The sequence below is a fragment of the Tamandua tetradactyla genome, chromosome 9 (genome assembly GCF_023851605.1).
Source record: "Tamandua tetradactyla isolate mTamTet1 chromosome 9, mTamTet1.pri, whole genome shotgun sequence".
Classification (NCBI taxonomy): Eukaryota; Metazoa; Chordata; class Mammalia; order Pilosa; family Myrmecophagidae; genus Tamandua; species Tamandua tetradactyla.
In genome coordinates, this window is record NC_135335.1 from 55,797,595 (window position 1) to 55,817,600 (window position 20,006).

The 20,006-nt window shown below is 38.5% G+C and overlaps 1 protein-coding gene across 4 annotated transcripts in view; it reads left to right on the forward strand.

Moving 5' to 3' along the window:
* The window catches only part of ADCY2 (adenylate cyclase 2), a 430,316-nt gene that overhangs the window by 234,876 nt on the left and 175,434 nt on the right, over positions 1-20,006 (forward strand). For all 4 annotated transcript variants that reach the window (XM_077116823.1, XM_077116824.1, XM_077116825.1 and 1 more), the window contains one exon: positions 4,434-4,583. In XM_077116823.1, the coding sequence (XP_076972938.1) occupies positions 4,434-4,583 (150 nt within the window). The remainder of the gene's footprint in view (positions 1-4,433; positions 4,584-20,006) is intronic.

Here is a 20,006-nt window from a genome sequence, read left to right on the forward strand (position 1 = left end):
TGGATTTTTTAAAATCATATGCTGTGCCTGACAGTCTCCTGGAAAATAAAATGCTTTCACGTTATTTTTGAAAAGGAAAATCTCAACCTACTCACTTTGTTAGTGTCAAAGATTTCATATCGTTTTTATAAATGGATGCACTCTTTTGCATAAAAATGCTTAAGGACGTTAATCGTATTTGTAAATCTGTGTAGTTATTAAAGTACTGGGGCCAATTCTGCTAACCAAGAGAGAAATATTTCATGATGAAACCAACTATCAAGAAAATATATATAATTTGATGATTTTCCCATCAGAAAATAAATCCCATATTTTATTTGACACTAAAGTTCTTAGTTATTTCTTTCCTTAAACATTTTCCTTTGAATATCCAAATAACAATCTGAAAATGAATATTTTCCAATTATTTATAGCCAGGAGGTGTTTGTATTTCATGTGGTTTGAAGCAATTCAGCATCCAGAATGAATGAAGGCAGGTTTTGCCTTAAGTTTATGACAATCGAATTTGCCGAGGTAGCGTATCAGTCAGAGAACATTCCCCAGACGACCTGATGTTCATTCGGCAGATGGAGGGACATGTGGCTCCTCCCCAGGGGGCCACTGCCTGCTTTGGACAGATAGTCTTCTGTCGTAGAACATTCTGGGAGCTTTTGAATAGACCAGAAGCTCTGCCTGATAGCTGCATCCTAGGAGGGCCCTGTCTTTAGTCTACAGTTAGGGTTCAGGCATGGGGAGCCAGAGGCTGGACTGGACTGGACTGGAAGAAGTCATTGACCTTGGGAACAGTCACTCCGGGGGCAGCAATGGTGTGATCAGGCAGGGCAGCAGACTCTGATGGCAGAGGAGGGGCCGGTGCATGACCAGCCTGCGTGGGGCAGCTACATGGGGCAGCTGCGTGGGGCGGTGATGCCTGCAGAGCTGTGCGTCCCATCGATTGTGCTGGGGTGCCTACCACCTGTGCCAGGTCAAGGCAGTTCCATGGGGCATGGCCAGGGAGAGGAACCTAGGAAAAGAGGAAAATGACCAATCTAGAGTGGGCTCCAAGCCTTGATTGTAAAGGTGCCCCATTTGCACTCGCAGCTGGGCGTGGGGCCAGAGCTCAGAGAGGGCTCCATTTCAGTTCTATTGCTTGCACTCCCTTCTTCTTTTGGAGGAATTTACTTCCTAAAATGTTTATGTTCTTGCTTTGGAGGCATTGTTTTTTTGAGGAGGAGGAAAAGAAAATGCTTTCGTGATAATCACCAAGTTAGGTTTCCTCATTATTATTTCAGCTGCATTTAATAAGGGACCAGTTTGCACTTTCTGATTCTGAACAGTGTGTGGCTTGTGTTACTTTTTCTTATTCCCTACATTCTTTGTAGCACTGTTTTTAGAAGCAAATACAGCAATGCAAAGTTTGAAGACTTTTCAGCAAAATGGATTATCATTTTGCAGGAGCAAAGGATGTCAGGATTTCACAAATACTGCATCATTGGACACGGCGCTTAAATTAACTCCTGCTCAGCTAGAAGTGAATCTCTCTTCATACAGGAAGCCAGGAAGTTCCCCAGGACTTTCCATGTGCTCACATGTTGACCTGCACAAAGGTGACGTGTAAAAATATCGCAGTGGTAAGGAAGAGGGTACCACGCATTTAGAAAACCCTGTGGAAGTAACACTGAAGATGACCACATTGCTCTTAAGCTTGGGGCTCGTGCACACACACAAACGTACACACACACACACACACACACAAGCACCAGCACACCTGCCTCCACATAAATCAAACAAATCAGTTGTGTCACAAGTATATCTATTTCACATGCATTCATCACACACAAATCCCACGTGTATACACAGTCACACCTATCCATGTCAGGCACACACAACTAGCACACAGCCAATGCACAGCTAATCCAAGTCTAATACTGTCATCATCCATATGAATGGAGTGGATATGAAATATGGATAAATGAACGGACATTTTCTGTGTTGGCTAGGAGAAAGTGGGTGAATGGTGGTGGTTTCCTGCCCCAAATATCTATGAAATGAATGGGTTAGACGCATCTCTGTTAAAGACCCCTTCTGGTTTGAACAATTCTCAACTCCACTTCCATGGTACTCTGCATTTATTGCTCATCACCTCTTTCCTCCCATTTCTAACTCCATCCTGCTCTTTTCAGATGCCCAGAATGTGGCTGGGTGGAAAGGAAAAGGATGCTGTTTTCTCTGAGGACAATTGATTGACTGTTGAAAACAGAAGCAAACCTGTGCTTTCCTGTCACCCTCCCTTATATCCTGTCTCTTATGCTTATTGTCTTCCCTTGGCTGGGATGCTTCATGATGCCATGTTGTGTGCCACCTTCATTCATTCCTTGCTTCAGTTCCAAAATGGATTTCCCAGGGTTTTAGAATGATATGATCAGATCATCAACATCCATGCATCCATGTTTTCCTTCTGCATTCATATCTTTTAAGATATAGAAAAGACATGAGGCAGACATAAAACGAAATATCATCTCTATTACTGTTCATCTCATTTGAAAAACATGGTTAAGGTCTGGGTCAGATGGACTTGCCAACAAACACTCTTAGCAACGCTCCAAATACTCAGTGTCCTGCATGAACACAGTTGTCTCACCCCCCACCAAGTAGAAGACTTCTCCCTTCCCTGACACAATGGCAGAGCCAAGACTTCAGTTTTACTGCTTGGCTGAGAACACATAAAAATGATCACTTTCTTTAAGGTGGAAGACCCCAATTCTAGGGAAAATGAGGAGCTAAGCTGCCTACTGTCCAGTCCTTTCTCCAAATTTTCCAATCAGATAGATTCCTCTAGGTCTTGTTGGAAGGAGTGAGCTGTGCAGAGAGAGAATAATCATGATTTTCTAGGAGGCTTGAACTCTGGGGAGCAAATCTTCCCCTTATGGGGTCCCCAGAATAGATGCCATGCCTACAGTGTCTGCTGATCCACTGGATCACCTGTTCTGTGTTATTGGGAACTATCAAAGCAGAGCATAAGACTTCTGAAAATGATGCCCTGCCTTAGTTGTTGAAGCTACTAATGATCTGCCTTGGCGAAAAGTGCAGGGCATGTGAAAGAAGGGACAGTGGGGCATTTTATTTGGGTAGGGCCATCCATCCACTGGCAGACCTGTAAGTCTAGCCCTGAATATATGAAAGCTAAAGTCAATGTTGATTGGGGCTGTATGTAATATTAGCTGCTGTTTTCCATAGATGGTGTGCTAGATAGAAGCTCCTTTTCAGTGTCGGTGTCATGCCCTGGTGACATGAGTATAAATAAAGATTTCTGGAAAGCAATTCTGCAATATGTATCAAGAACTTAAAGATATTCATGGTGCTTGACTCATTTTTAGAAACTGAGTCAAAGGAAATAATCAAATATGAAGCCAGGTCTTTATACACAATGTTGCAAATCAAGAAAATGTTAATAATGTAAGTGTTGAACAGTGTGGGCATGACTAAATAAATTATTATAGAGCTGAATATTAGCTGAGTATTCAGAATCTTGTTTTCACAGAATTTTTATGATCTCAAAGAATTATATGTTAAACTGAATTATAGTTAAACAGAAAATGTAAAGCACAAAACTACATTCAGAGTGAACTCAGTCATTTTGGAACAAGGTAAAACAAAGCATGAAACTGATTTTGAGAGTACAAACAAAATGGTATGGGTAGACAGCATTATATGGACAGCAAAATTTTTTTTCCGGGCAGAGTTATTACAGGTATCTTAAGTTTTTTCTTTATAGTTTTTTGTTTTTCCTGTTTTTTTTTTACATGTGATTATGAACTACATTTCTTATCAGGATAAAAGATCAATGAGTTATATATTTTGAAAGGTTCCATGGTCTTATATGAACAAGAAATAATGAGAAATTTCACTTACTTATGCTTAGTGCATATGGTTTTGGTGTGAGACCCATAAGCATCAGTCATCTAGTGTCCCACTAACACTGTGTAACAACCATGCATCCTCAGTCAGGTATAACAATAGCTTGTGGATTGGCTGGTGGCTCTGCTTTATCTCTCTCTCAGCTTCCTGGAACCAGTGGTCTAACTGGGCCGTTTTCATTTCCTTGTCATGGCAGGGGGCTCTAGAGGGCTATTGAGGACATGTGAGATCTCCTACGGCCTGGGCTAAGTCTGGTACCTGATTACTCCTGTTCACATTGCATCAGCCAAAGTGAATCGCATGGCTGAGCCTAAAGTCAAGGGAGGGACCACATGGGCATTTATCAAAGGGCATGGATACAAGAAGGGGAGAGAATCCTTAAAGGAGATAGCTGCTTTCTTTTAAGTGAAGAAAAATGTTAGTTTGGAAACAAATGGAATTAACTTCCTGCTGAGCTTTATCTTTGAGGATTACTGCTGATGTGTATTTCATTATTGTGCATTTACCCTATTGGCCGACTCTTTCTCTCTGTTTAGATACTGGCCAACGTTATCATTTTCATCTGCGGGAACCTGGCAGGAGCCTACCATAAGCACCTCATGGAGCTTGCTCTGCAGCAAACATATCAGGACACGTGCAATTGCATCAAGTCCCGGATCAAGCTGGAATTTGAAAAGCGTCAGCAGGTAAAAGGCATCTTTGATCATGTTTTCTGCTTAATTTGAGGCACGCTCAGAAATGCTGCCGTTGCTGTTGATACCGAGTACATAGCTCAGTCATTCATGGCATCAGGAAAAGCCCAGAGTGGGGACAACCTGTGCCCAGCCTTGGGCTCTGTACTTGGTGGACTCATTAGACAAAAGAGCAAGGATGGCACCTGCCTCTGGGAGGCCTTCAGACCCACTGACCGCAGAATCACCTACCTGCACTCTGCCCCATCAACCATCCTCAGAGTGGGGCTGGGGAAAGTCAGGCAACACCTGGTCTTCATTAGAATGCTCCCTTTCAGTTAAAGTGCATTTCTCCGTGATAGTGTTTGTGGCAGGAGCTTGTCCCATCTGAGGTCTAAACCTCACCTTGCACTGACCTCCGCAGTACTTCATGGAGCCCCTGTAACTGCCTGGGATGATAATGATCAGAATCATTCCTGAGGGAGGTGACAGCACTCAGGGAGAAGGGTCTAGAATGGAGCTGGTTGTTGTAGTTGACAGGGGTGTCCCGGGGTGATTGATGTGGATGGTGCACAGAGCCATAATCAGAGAAATACATCAAATGCCACGAAGTATTCAAAGGCAGGCAGTGGAGACTAGTAGGAGGTGTGGGGAAGCAAAGCCAAGTGGCATCACCAAGGATGGTAAAGGACAGGGGAAGTGGTTATGCTTTGGAGGGAAATGACAAAGGGGTCCTGTAGGTGGCATGTTTAACTTCATGTGCTGGCAGTAAATTCAGGTGAATAATGTTTTCCTGGAGTTCATTTTATGTATCATCAGGAACCCAGTTTGTGAAGTTATGACTAGTCAGGCTGCCTTTGAACACTGTTCTTTGCGTTCATTGCAAAACCTATACCATGACCAGTATTTGGCACATAGAAAATGCTTAATTTTTATTCATTATGCTATATTGAATTAGTCTGTTCTTTAAAATTTCCAAAATGTATTATGGTGTTGAAGCAAAAAAAATTAATTTAAATTTTGATATTGGACTTTTCTTTGTCTGTAGAACTTTGGAATAATACTAAATTCCTTCTCAGAAACAAAAGAATATTTGTTCATTCATTCGGTGACTATATATTAAGACCTAATTTGTGTGAGGCATAATTCTAGGCATTTCTTTTGTACTGATATTAAGAGCAAATCTCATCGTCTGTTTTCTTTAAAAAAAGATGTGTTTTGTGTTAAAACATGAGTAGCAAAGGTATTCAGTTACTGATGTTTAATTCCTTGGTCTATATGTTTATCAAACTCTGGTTTCAACATTAAAGGACATAGACGGTTCTTAACTTGGTACTTTTATCCAGTGTATTTTCGTATACCTTAAGTTAGGTTATGAAAGGTTAAGTTAGGTTATTAGAGCAAGTGTTTTAAATTTGCATACTAGAAAATTCCATGGTTTCAACACACAGCAGTAAGGGTTCATGGTCGGTTTTTCTGTTCTATGTGCTACAGAATTCAAGTGTTTTTGAATTGATGGCTTCCTTTTCTCAAACATTAGAGGCTGGATCAGGTTATTCCTGACAGACATATTTAATTCTCTTTTCCATCACCTCAGGAATCCAATTTCAGAATAGCACCAGGCTAGCGTGTACCCAAATTCCAAGTAGACAGGTTACATAACTTACTATTTATAGTAAAAGTTTTGAGAAAGCAGTAAGTCAGCAACTGACCTCATCCACACCTCACATTTCTCTGAGGAGACCTTTAGCAACCAAAAACATTTATGTCCCTTGTCACCATAGCCTGGTTCAAGCAGTCAGTCAGGCCAAACTGTGCCAATGGGCTGTCCTATGTGATAGAGATTTTATGGTTCCTTCATGGGAGATGTTACAAGGATGTGCATGCAGTAGTTTTTAAAAAAGCAAATAATTATTTTTAAAGTAAGTAATGAGTAAAGAGACACTTTGAAAGACAAAAGGACTTTGTATTTAAGCTGCTTAATAAAATATAATTTGGCCCCTAAGTTGAATTTGCCACAAAACGTTGAGGAGTAAACATCTAGGGTCTAGTGTCCAGAATAGAGTAGTTTTCTTGTTGGGGTTTCAGAACTTGTTCCTAGGATTAGAGCAAGTGTTTTTCCTTTTTTTCAAATAAGCATGTCATGCATTGGGAATAAGAAATCCTCTGGGTTAAAAAAAAAAATCAGGAAGATATACTCTGATAGATTTAGAGAAATGGATAAAAATTGGCCAAGGGCAATTTATGTGACCTGCACAAAGGGGGGCTGTGCCTTGAGGCAGTAAAGCAAAGGCTGGCTACAAACAAAATAAAGCTTCTCGTGGACCAAGGATCCACATGTAAATTTCTGCCCAGCCCTGGCCACAATGTGCCTTGGCTTCAGCCAGAGTCACTAGGACAAATGATACTGTTAACATGCCCCATTCAAGGACAGGGTTATAGGCCTGGCAACAAATGATTTATTTCAAAACCATTGTCTGGATAAAATGAATACTGTCCACTTTAATGTGCTCTAAGGGTGCAAGAGCAAGTTGACACTCTTAGAATTTGAGAGGCCACCATCTTGAATAGTTACTCAATAGCTATTTGCCCTTGTTTCCTGGCTTTCCTTCTGTGACCCTTGGTCATTCCAGAGCGATGCCAAAGACAGGTAAGCCCAGACGCCATTCCTCCCACAGCCCCAGTGAGGCTGTAAATATTTTTTTTTTTTTTTTTTTTTAAGGAAAGACAGAGAGAAGGAAGGAAGGATAGAAGGAAGAAAGGGAAACATCTTTAAACATTTTCTTGTTTTATTGTATTTTGTTTTTCCGTTTTTTGTTACATGGGCTGGGGCCGGGAATCGAACCGAGGTCCTCCGGCATAGCAGGCAAGCACTTTGCCCGCTGAGCCACCGCGGCCCGCCCAAGGCTGTAAATATTTGATACATTATGGGCAAGTGTCTAGGGATTCTGAAATCGTCTCCAAATTGTTCATCTCAATACATCATTTTCTTCTAATTCTGTGATATTTTTCCTAGGAGGGAATGAGGTAAGTATGCGGAGATTTAAAGATGTGTCTGAATAAGTATCTATTTGTACTATAAGATTTTGGAGGAGGAGGGAATGAAAAATCTTGGCAGAGATTTTCCCAGAATTGTGCTTTTACCTTGAAAGTGCCCTTGTGCATGAACTATAAAAATTATGTTGTTTTTTTTTTTTTTACTAGGTAGGAAAAGTAACACATTGCATCAGGGTCGAGGCCACCTTTAGGGTCTGAATGTATTCTTTATGAGTTTTGGCTTCTGTCTTAAGTTTCACATCCTGTAGTGAGAATCATTTCTTAAGCTCCATATCAGTACAACAACAGAAGATTCTTTATCAAACCCGAGAAGGCAGTGAGTGTTTCTCGCTGGAGTATGTAATCAACTCTCAGAAATTGTGTGTTGGATTCTGAGCAAAACAAGAACCCTCTTTCCTGACTTTCTAGGCAGTTGAAATTACTGTTGTTTCTGTAGGAGTAAAATCCTGGTTTGCTTTTCTTATGGACAGAAAATAAACCCTCTTTAATTTGTATGTTGTCTTTGTCTTAGTGTAATTTGAGAACTTTTCCATGCTCTACCTTAATCTGAAAACACCCCAAGGATTGAGTATAGCAGAATATGCACCTAGTTCAAAATATTAATCAAGAGAGGCACAGAGATTTCATGTTCTACCTGAATTCAGCATGATTTGGGGGTTTAGCAAACCAGTAAGCTACCATGTTGTCCTTGAGTGCAAAATTGTTTTTCCTCTCTGCAAACTTCAGTGGAATAATTGAGTGGAATGTGTGTGTCCATGGTCGGGTGGATGATAAGTAGTTCTATCTTTACCCTAATGTGATAGCAGGTAATATTATGACATAACTGAATATATTGCTTAAATCATTTATGTTGCTAGATAAATCATTTTTGAAGTTGTTTTGATTTGAACTGTTAAAATTTGCTCTTATATATTGGGAGAAAAAAAACCCCAACCCCACAAGGATTTAATATTTATTTGAGTCCCTGCTATTTGCTATGTACTTTTCAATACTCTGCTCAGGACCATTCATTTCATATCTGTAGAAATTCAGTGAGATAAGTACTTTTTCCCATTTGACCATATAAAAGAACCCAGATTCTGATTATTTCATTTACTTGTTCAAGATCATTCAGCTAGTAATTATGGCTTTCTCTCCAGGGTTCTCACACCTCTTGGGTTGATTCTCCATGAGAGTGGTCTCTAAGGATAAGTTAGCTGGAGGTTTTCACAGCCATGAATATCTTTGTGACATGGTGCTACTTGATTCTTCGTCTGCTTTAAGTCTTTCCAGCATCTAAAGTAGCATCCTGTTAAGAAGATAGTCAGTAGCTGGTCTTGGCATTAAACTCTCAAGCACTAGAGTTAAGCAACAGAAGTCAACTTCCACCCTGACCTAAGCCATCCTTTATGGTGACAGACCATAACTTATAAACCCATAATTTCCAGAAGATATAACAAGATAATATGATAAAGCATGGAGGAGGTTAAGAGGTACATTAGAGGAGGCAGTCAGGGAGGCTTTTCTGGGAATATTATATTTGAGTTGAAAAGTGAACTGCAGAAGGACTCAGCCTTTTTAGGACCTGATGAAAAGTGCTCTAAGAAGAGAAAGTAGAAGAAATGAGACAAAATAAAGTGTCAGTAGCTGAGGATTTCAGAGTCGAGAGGTTATCCTGGAGGTTATTCTTATGCATCATATAGGTAACCCCTCTTTATTTTATGGTATATTAGAGTGACTAGAGGGAAGTACCTGAAACTGTAGAACCTTGATTCTTGAAGATGATTGTATAATGACATACTTTCACAGAGTGAGTGAGTAATTGTTGAAACCTTGCGTCTGATGCTCCTTTTATCTAAAGGATGGACAGATTAGTTAAAAATATGGATAAGAAATAAACAAATAATAGGGAAATCAAAGCTTAAAATAAATTGAATATATTGAAATACCAGTGGTCAATGAAAGGAAGTGGTAAGGGGCATGGCATGTATGAGTATTTTCTTTTTTATTTCTTTTGCTGGAGAGATGCAAATGTTCATAAAAATGATTATGGTGATGAATACACAACTATGTGATGATATGGTGAGCCATTGATTGTAACCATGTCAAGAATGTTTATATATCAAGAATGTATGTTTGTTCATTATTTATAATCAAAATATTAAAATAAAAAAAGAAGAAGGAGCAGAAACTACAAGGGTCATAAATGGAGAAAGATGTTGTCCTGTTTGAAGAATATCAAGGTGTGTGAGGCAGTTGAATAAGAGAGAAGTGAGCAGATTGAGGCTGGATGGGGAGGTTGGAACCAGAACACATTGGTCCTTGAAAGTTATGCTGAGGACTTGGGATTTTATCGTTTATTAGATAGGAAATCACTCCCTGGAAGATTTTTACATAAAACAATGACATGAACCAATTAACATTTTCAAAGTACCCTCCTGACTGCTAGTAGAGAATGGGTTAGAGGAGGCAGGTTGCAGGGTGACCCATTAGAAGCTGTTGCAATAGTCTAGAGATGGCTTGGGTTATGGGGAACGTATTCAAAATATATTTTGAAATTGAACCAGTAGGGTTAACTGCTGGATTTGATGCTAAGTGAGAGAAAAATAAAATAATCAAGAAAGACCCAAAGATCTTGAGCTTGAACTGGATGATGGTTGTGTGCTGCTTCTAATCTGTCAGAGTTTATGGGAATAATATTTCTGGGGGGTGGAATATACATCAAGAGTTGAATTTGGGGCAGTTATTTTGAGATGCTGTTACATTTCCAAGGGGAGATGCTGAGCTGAAAATTGTAAATAAAATCTGGAGCTCAAGCTCCAGTTAGAGTTAAATATGTAACTTTGGAACTCTTTATTATATAGGTTGGTAAAGTCACAGGAACAAGTGAGAACCTGGAGGGAAAACATGGGTTTACAAAAGATTAAAAGAACCCATGTCCAAGTCCCAGTGCACTCAAATGTCTGAAAAAGGATAAAGGAAGAGGAGGAAGCCTAAGTCACTGAGAAAGATCAAATAGATGCAAGGGAGGAAACCCAGAAAAACTGGAGAGTGTAGTATTTAGGAGCTAATAGAAGAAAGTTTAAAGGCAATAGTGGTCAAGCTAGTCAAATGTTGAAAGAGATGCCATGGGAAAGATGTCACCACTGGACGAACAACAGGCGGTCACTGTGACCTGGGTAGTTCAGCTTCGATGGAGCAGAGGGTTGAACTGAAGTTAGATGAGCAGATGTGGGAGGTGAGAAGCACAGTCAGTGAGCATTGACAGCCCTTTTGATGTGAAGAGGTACCAAAAAAATGCAGAGGTGTTTGTCCTGTCTAAGTTTGCACTTTCCAAGATGGAAATTGTTGTTGTATTCTGTATTTTAATTTGGTATCTCCAGCAATACATTCTCAACTGCCTGTTAATAGTGCCTATAAGACTGCATTGCATAGTTTTCCCAAAGTGCCCTCATTTAATTTGTTTCTTCTGAATCATTATGTCTCAGGAAGGGATGAGTAGAGGTGTTAAGTTTTATAGAAAGGCAAAAGAACCCCTAGCTTATTTTTATTAAACAGTTAGAACTGTAGTCCATAACTCATGTTCTGATAATAGCTACTATAAAGGATTTAACTCAAATAGAAAGAGTGAAAAATAATTATTTAAAATAGGCCAAAAAAAATGATAACAACGTGGAAACTCTGAAACAGGATAAAAAGTGGGCAAGAAGTTGGGAAAAATAAAGAGAATGAATCAAAACAGAAACTTGGGCTTTTCCTATTGAATAACTTTTAGAAATCATCAGATTAAATCTTAAAAAGGCAAAAAAAAAAAAAAAAACATTTCGTAGTGAAAAATCAGCACATATCAATGGATGTGCCATTACAATCATATTCCTGGAAGGGCTGGTACCCTAGAGGTTAAAAGTTTCAAGGTTGGGTATTTTTACTGAAAGCATAAACCTTACAAGAATGGAAAAAAGCAAAGCTTTCCATTTGGAAATCCAAGCGATTTCCCAAAATTCCTCAGTAGTCTGTGGAATTATTAGAGGGGAAAAACAGAAACAAAAAACAGCAAGAGGGAGCTTTGGCCATCTCCTTAGATTGAAATGAGATTTTTACAGCAGATATACTGAGATTTTCTCCCCACTATAAAACCAGGCCCTGCACCTCATGATTGACCATATCCCAATTGATAAAAGCCAAGGGAATAATATCTATCCCCAATCTGAAATCTTCTTTGGATTGCATTTGGTTCTGTTCCAGGCACCCTTTTGGCCTCTTGTGAGCCAGATTCCCTAAGAAATTAAGACTTCATTTTCTAAGCAACTAGCAAAGACTAAAAACATGAATGTTGATTCTGTGGCTATAGAATGAGCTCAGGCTGATCTGATGGAATCTAGCCCAAGGGAAATGACTGGCCCATAAAAAAGGTTTAGGTTGTTTTGCTGACTCCTTCTCGCTCTGAGATAGGAAGTGCTACAGGAAGGAAAGTGCATTAGAATGAAACAAATGTGACAGCGGATTGTAGAATAATGAATCTTTAAAACAGAGTTAGATTTTGACATTGATGCGTACAGTACTTAGCATAATTACTGTTTCAGTTCCTTCTGGTGAATTTTATTAAAAAGTTGAGGAAAAAAATGTTTAGAGGAATTTTTATGAGTGGGCGATACAGGGGGTGGATTAGTACACAGATGAATTTCGACAAAGAGTCTACCCTTTAGAAAGAGGCAGACCACAGAAAGCTCAAAGCCCTGGGCTCTGAGAATGTAACACTTTCAGATGAGTGGGATTTCTGAAAAGTTGTGAGGGGTATTTTGAATCCTTAATTGAAAAACAGAGATAAGTGAATTTCCTCATTAAAGAGCAATATACTTCATCAGCAGGTATGAATGAATATAAAATATGACCCATTCTATATGAGCAAGAATTGACAGATCTTGCAAAAATCCTGATAAATAACGGAAGTAATTTAAAATTTGTTTTTAAATAAAGTTGGATTTTTGTATGCTTTTCTTAGTATTTGTGAAAAATATTTCTTCCATATCCCATGTAAGATACTATTTATAGCTACTGTCTTCTGCCTTTGTTGACAGCCTGATTTCATTTTAAGGTTATTTGGTTAGGAAATGAGCAATATGAGAATGAAGTCTACAGCAACTCAAATCAAGAATATTATTATGCAACAAAGGAGAAATATGCCAATTTTATGGTATTTTGTGGGTGTTTTCTCTGCAGAAAGATGAGTTTAATCATTTTACCTCTCAGTGTTGTTCTTTATCTGTGGAGTTGAGAGCAATGGGCTAGGTCTCCTAAATTTAAAGAAATAACAGCTGATAAAATCCTCTAGCTAAGGCAAGATTTGGAAAACCTGCTTTTCTGACACCACAGAGACGATTTTGCAGTTGCTTCTATTCAGCTTTTCTTCAGTAGGATTGGGCAGAAAAATGAGGAGCTTGATAGTCAAATACTGCCATACATGCCTTCACTGTCAGTATACATGCTTGGAAGCAAAAGAGCTAGAGGCCAGTTTAATGCTCATATCACAACTTCTGTCCTAAGAAAGTATTCTTGCTCTTTACAAGGCAAGGAATGGACTCACCGTGAGAGCCTGCCACTCTTTACAGGTTCTCAGCTCATGGGTTTGCACCTGTCAGGAGTTTTGATAAAGGGATCTATGTGTCAGGTAGAAGGCATATAGTGCCACTTCTGTCTACCCCGAAAGTCTTAGATTCTGTGAACTCCTGTCAACAGTGGATTGTCAACAACCTGAGTTGTAAAGGACTTATAACAAATGCATATCAAAAACAGCACCACAGGTGGGCAACGGTGGCTCAGTGGCAGAGTTCTCACCTGCTATCCCAGAGACCTGGGTTCGATTCCTGGTGCCTGCCCATGTTAAACAAACAAACAAACAAACAAAAAACAGCACCACAAACCTAAAGGATAACATAAACAACCATAGTGCAAGATGTGAATCTGGATATTTTCTTTCTCTCTCTTTTTTTTTCGTTTTTTTTTTCACCCTGCTGATAAGTTATCTTTCTGTCTTCCATTGCATGTTGATGTCTTCTTTGTTTTATATATATATATATATTTTCAAACTATTTTAGGCCAAATTAAACTATCTGTTTTATGTATATTTCCTTGTCTCAATTACCACATTTTTGGGTTTTTTTTTTTTTGTATGCTGTGTGGCGGGGGGCGGGGGGGTCACATTTCATTCTTTTTCCATGTGAGTATCCCCTTATTGCAGCACCATTTGCTGAACTTTTGTTTGTTTGGCTTTTCCTTTGTTTGCGAAGTACATGGGTTGGGAATCTAACACAGGTCTCCGGCATGGCAGGCAAGAATTCTACCAGTGAACTACCCTTGCACCCTCTCACTTCAGTTTTAATTGCTGTATTTTCCAGTAATTCCTATCTTTTGCAATATTACCACCATCCTGCCTTCTTTTCTATTTTTATACCACTGAGCTACCCTTGCACCCCCTCACTTCAGTTTTAATTGCTATATTTTCCAGTAATTCCTATCTTTTGCAATATTACCACCATCCTGCCTTCTTTTCTATTTTTAATTCGACTCTTTGATTATTTTTTATTTAGCTAATATTTTTCTGCATTGACTGTGGGATCTTTTCTTAGGTTCCTAAATATATCCCTTTAGCCTTCTCTATGAAGGGAATGTTGTATTTCTCTGTTTATGAAATTATACTATAAAATCAATCAGCAAGCTTTTAGGATTTTCTCTACAAAGTTCCCCCACAATTTTAATAAATTTATTCTGAAATTTCTATAGATTTTTGTGCATTAATGAAAAAATAACCTGCTTTACAACATTCCCTTTATTTTATTATAGACAATGTGCAGGAATATTGTTGGGATATATGCTTTTCTTATAACCCAGACATGTCAATAAATTCTGTATTAACTAGTGCTTTCTTTCTGAACTTATGTATAGTTATCACTTGCAAGCTACCCTTTTTATTTCTCTATCTTTAATTTTTTACATCTCCTTATGTTGTCAAGAGTTTCCATAACTCTTGGACAACTTTGTCAGTTGCTATGTGTACTGGTTTGAAAGTCTTGCATACCCCAGAAAAGCCATGTTCTTTATTCCTCATTCAGTGTTGCTGGGTGGAATCCTTTTTACTGTTTCCATGGAGATGTGACCCACGCAATTGTTGTGGTAACTTTGGATTACATGGTTTCCATGGAGATGTGTCTCCACCCATTTGAGGTGGAGTTGCTTACTGGAGTCCTTTAAGAGGGAACCATTTTGGAAAAAGCTTTAGTGCTGACAGAGCCTACACAGCTAGAGACCTTTGGAAACGTAGGAGGAAAACACCCCAGGGAATCCTTCTGAAACTAGAAGCTGGGAGAGAAAGCTAGCAGAAATTGTCTTATGACTTCCCAGCTGACAAAAGTGTCCAGAAGCCAAAGACCCCAGAAGACACCAGCCACTTGCATTACCAGCTGACAGAATGGTTCCAGATGGCATCAGCCTTTCTTAAGTGACAGTAACCTCTTGTTGATGCCTAAATTTAGATATTTTCATGGCCTTAGAACCATAAACTTGCAACTTAATAAATTTCCCTTTTTAAAATCCGTTCATTTCTAGCATATTGCATTCTGGCAGCTTTAACAAACTAAAACAGTGTGCTTACAAGAAATGCTGATAGTTTTGTTTTTATAATTGGATATACAAACCTTTTTAAAACTATGTTAGATGAAGTTTTTCCTAGCTTTTTTAAGCCTTTCTTTTTTTAAGCCATGACATTTTAATTTTCCTTTAAATCTAAACTTACTTTGGTCTTTGGAGAGATAAATTTAAACCATTTATATTTGTTGTTATAATAATACATTATAACTCATGTCTCTCATGCTGTTTCTTAGTATTCATTATGGCTTCCTACTTCTTTTTTTAAAATAATAGTACTATTCTATTTTATATTTCCTTTTCAATTTCAGCTTTACTCATAAGGCCTCTATTTCTAAAGATGTTATGATCACTTTAGAATAGTCCACCAGCTTTTTGACACTATAATTATTACTGATCTAAGCCACACTCACAATGTTTATCTGTGTTCTTCCTTGCTTACAACAATTTGAGTTTTTATCATTTTAAAGTAATTTGAATAAGAAAAAAGTTATATTTTCTCAAATTGCCCATAGGGTCTTCTCACTTGCTTTCTTCCACTTATCACTGAAATACATGATAAAGTAGCTATTTCCTTTGTTTCTTTTTTCTTAACTTCATTATTGAATTGGCATCTAAATTCGCTATTCAGTTGCTGAATTTAATAACATTTTCTGTCCTAGATCTTGGCAGTGTTTCCTTTTTGTTGTTTAATTTTTTGTTCACTTGGGAAATACATAGTTATATTAACAGAGGGAATAAATATCTGCTCTTGGTTCTACCATTCTTATTTTCCTTCCACTTCTCTGGTGTTTTCTCTTTCCACATCCTTTGATCAGCACTTTATATTCCACCCACCAAATATACCCACGGTCCTCAGGGCTCTCTCTGAGGAAATCTTTCTTCTGTGTCTTTGATGGTCAAGGACTTCATCTCATCACACATTTTTAACTGTCCTACCTAGATTATTCACTCCCAACTTACCAATTCTACCCTTCATTTTTCTTAGTTACAAACACATTCTATATTAACACCATGAGCTCGGAATGTCCAAACGCCAACTTTCCTCAATCAGGTTCTTCTCTTACTTTCTCTGTTTCTGTTAATGACTGCACCCTTCTCGCCTTCACCCACACTTTAAATTCCCCTTCTTCCCTTCTGCTTTCTCCGTGGTGCCTTCCATATTATTGCTCTATCATGCAGTGTCTTCATGCATTTGTGATTTACATTTGTCATTCCCACGGATGCTCCCTTGGTTCAGATACACATCACACTGCAGCATCATATTAACCCTCCCAAGGCATGGATAAATTACTAACCTTGCCCTAGTTAGTAACTCAGTGCCCTTCTTGGATAAGCTTCATGTTCTTTGTTGGGAGGAAGTACTGCACAATGTTGATGAATATGACTCTGATGCCACACTGTTTGATTTGGAATCTTTTTACACCATTTGCTACTGTGTGGCCTTGGGAAAGTTACTTCACCTTTCTGGTCCTCAGTTTCCTTATCTATAAAATGGGGACAAAACAGTAGAGTTGTGAGTATCATATATTTGTATATCCTCCAAGGTGTGTGTGCTCAATATGGTTTTTTTCAATACCAAATTGCCCCCCAAAAAGTCTGTGGAAAGTAGCTGACATTTTATATCAGGAGCAGAAGGATATTTAAGGCTTCAGTTGGAAATTATCCAGAGTAATACTGAAAGCAGAGCCACCATCTGTATCTTAAAAGTCCATGGAAAAAGAAAGAGCCCATAAAGGTCAGATGTACTTTTACAGCTATCAGACTGTGAAGAAGGAAATGATGAGAACAGGTTACTAAAGGAGTCTCAATTCCTGGTATCAGTGAGACGTGCCAAGTTTATATTATGAACTTCAGAAGATAATATTTTTGGATCACCAGGATACCAGTGAGAAAATTCCTCATCAAATACATTACCTTCTTTTCAGTAATATCTTTATCCCCATCCTCTTTTAAATATTAACTTAGACATTTCTTTATACTGAAAAAGAAAAATGAAGCAATGAAAGGATATTCCACTAATAAGCTTGAGTCTTCATTTACTCGGCAGACACCTCAAATTTCCATTTCAGACTCATTCTTATGCTGCTAACATTTCAGTCTTAAGAATAAAGAGAGAAATCCAAAAAGCTTCTAGAGAGGAAAAAACTAGGTTAACTGCTGTGGAATAAGAGATTTGTACTGAGTTTCTCATAAACACCACCAAATGTTAGAAAATTGGAGAACAAAATCTTAAAAACAATTAAAAAATATTTTGCACTTTGTTTAGTATGCTAAGTCAACCTACCAGTCATAAATGAGGAGAAAATAAAGACTTCTAGGCATTCTTTCCTTGTTTGCTGTATATCAACCAAGCAAAAATGAATTAAAACGAAAGAGAGGAAACATTGTGGTATAGAAGAAATTTGTGAACAGAGGAATCAGTAAAACTTGAGAGTAAAGACTAAATAATTGTAGTTGTCTAATATAAAAATAACACTGTGAATTAAACTAGCTAGAAAAATGAAACAATGATAAAACAATCATATGGTTTTCACTTGGGTGGTGTTTGGGTGATGGGTATCTTATCTTGTCTGCAAAAGAATGGATTTCTAGATTAACAACCTAGAAGAAAAATAAAATAGTATTCAGCTGCTTTTAGTCAAAGGAACTCTTCAATTTTATATTCCAAACACCGTTAAAAGTGGTAACTAGATTTCTCTGTCCATCAAAGGGGATCAGGGGTGGAATGGCTTATAGTTATATATATCAGGGAAAAAACCTGTTGCTAATCATCTGTTCCAGTGGGAGTGAACCCCTTGTCAGTAGGACCTTCTGAGGAGGTGACTTCAGTTAAGGTGTGACCCAACTGAATCAGGGTGGGTTTTCTTCCTATTACTGGAAACCCCGTAGGGAAAGCCATAGAGAGAGAAGCCATGGGGAGCAGCCAGAAGCCAGCATCAAATAGAACCTGGAGGAGGAAGTGGAAGATGCCACTATGTGCATCACCATGTGACAGAAGAGCCATAGAGTCCCAAAGATTGTTGGCCGACCAGAAGATACCCACCCTGGGAGAAAGAAAGCCTTCTAGCCTCTGACACCATGAGCCAATAAATTCTCGTTATCAAGCCAACCCATTGTATGGCATATGTTCTAGCAGGTAAGAAACTAAAGCAATCAGTTAATAAATTTGAAAAACTCCTGCTATGAATCCAGTGTAGAATAAAAGAGGCAATGTTTAGATAATAAGGATAAGACATGTTCTTGAATTAGGCAGTTTAGTATATTGAGCCTTTAATATTTTTCTTCCTTCCATTTGCAATAAAATCACAGTTTAAGGATCAGGTAAGTAGTGTTTCTTCCATTTAAGCTGTGAAATCAGAATCCCCTGAAGAGTGTCATACAGTTCAGCATTATTGCTATTTGCATTTCTATAGCATTCTTCATCTGAGGGAACTAAGTTCTCCATATTTATTATAAATACCACATTTCTTAGAATTAACACATACTGCAGTATTATCATAAGTACATAGGAAAGGGAATTACTGGAATTTAAGCAAAAGCTTGCCCAAATGGGGAATTTGACCTCACACCCAAAGGCATGACTCGGGAAGCAGTTTTACTGGGGGAAAATTGCTTTTGAAAAATTTGCCTTTACACCACACGTCCCAGCTTCTTTCCCTGGTGCTTTCTGTCTGAATCTTTTCCCAGCTTAAATATTACTGTAGAAAACATCGGCGCCCTTTGCAGAAAGTATGACCTTATTCTACCCAGTGTTCTCTCACTGAGCAGATCCTCTGTCCTTCTGTGGAATAGGTGGATGTGACTTTCAACTCCCAATGTAGCCAACTCTGCCTGATGATGTCACTGACCCTGGGCAGCTGTTGGTTGGGTTTGAGTTTGGTTGTGTTTGTTTGTGACCTCTCTGTGCCTCAGTTACCTGATCTGTAAAATATGAGTGATGACAGCATCTAGTCATAGGGTTGCTGTAGAGACTGGGGATGTATACGTCAGAGATTTAGTACACCCCTGACTCACTGTGAGCTTCAGCCGTGTGGGTCATTTGCCACTATGCTGAAGCTGTAAATATGTCATCTCATCATCCCCTCCTACTTTCTGTGAATTGTGAATTAATGGTTTTGCATAGAAATTCATTATTGTTTGAAACACTCAGAAATATCCCTTAATGTTATCTGAAGATTGTAAACTTTTGGAAATTTGCAATGTTTATGACACATTTTTCAAAATTAAGAAAATGATAACTAGATGAAGGTGAAAAGTTACTGAAAACGAGGAGATTTTACTCCTTTTATACTTGCATTTTCCCTCCTCTTCATTTCATTTAGCAAAGTTTTAGAAATATTTAAACATTCATAAAGAATCATCAAACCTCATTGCTGCAGGTCAAACGGCCCATTACTTTTTTCTTTTTTTAGCATGGGCAGGCTCCGGGAATCGAACCCAGGTCTCCAGGATGGCAGGCGAGAATTCTGCCACAGAGCCACTGTTGCCCACCCCCCATAACTTTTTGATATTTTCTGATTTTCTCTTTTTCCCTCTGTATTTAAATATTCCAGACTTAAAGTACAAGGTAAAAGAACAAATAATTAGGTCATCTCCTTTCTTTCTTCCCTTTCCTTAAAGGAGCCCAGGAGAAAAGGTAAAATCCTGGGAGGTATTTAAACCCTCTCTTGAATTCAGTTTCATGTGTGTAAAATTAGAGGTCTGAATTTATCACCCGTAGGTTTCCCTCCAGGCTATATTCCATGCTTGTACATTTTT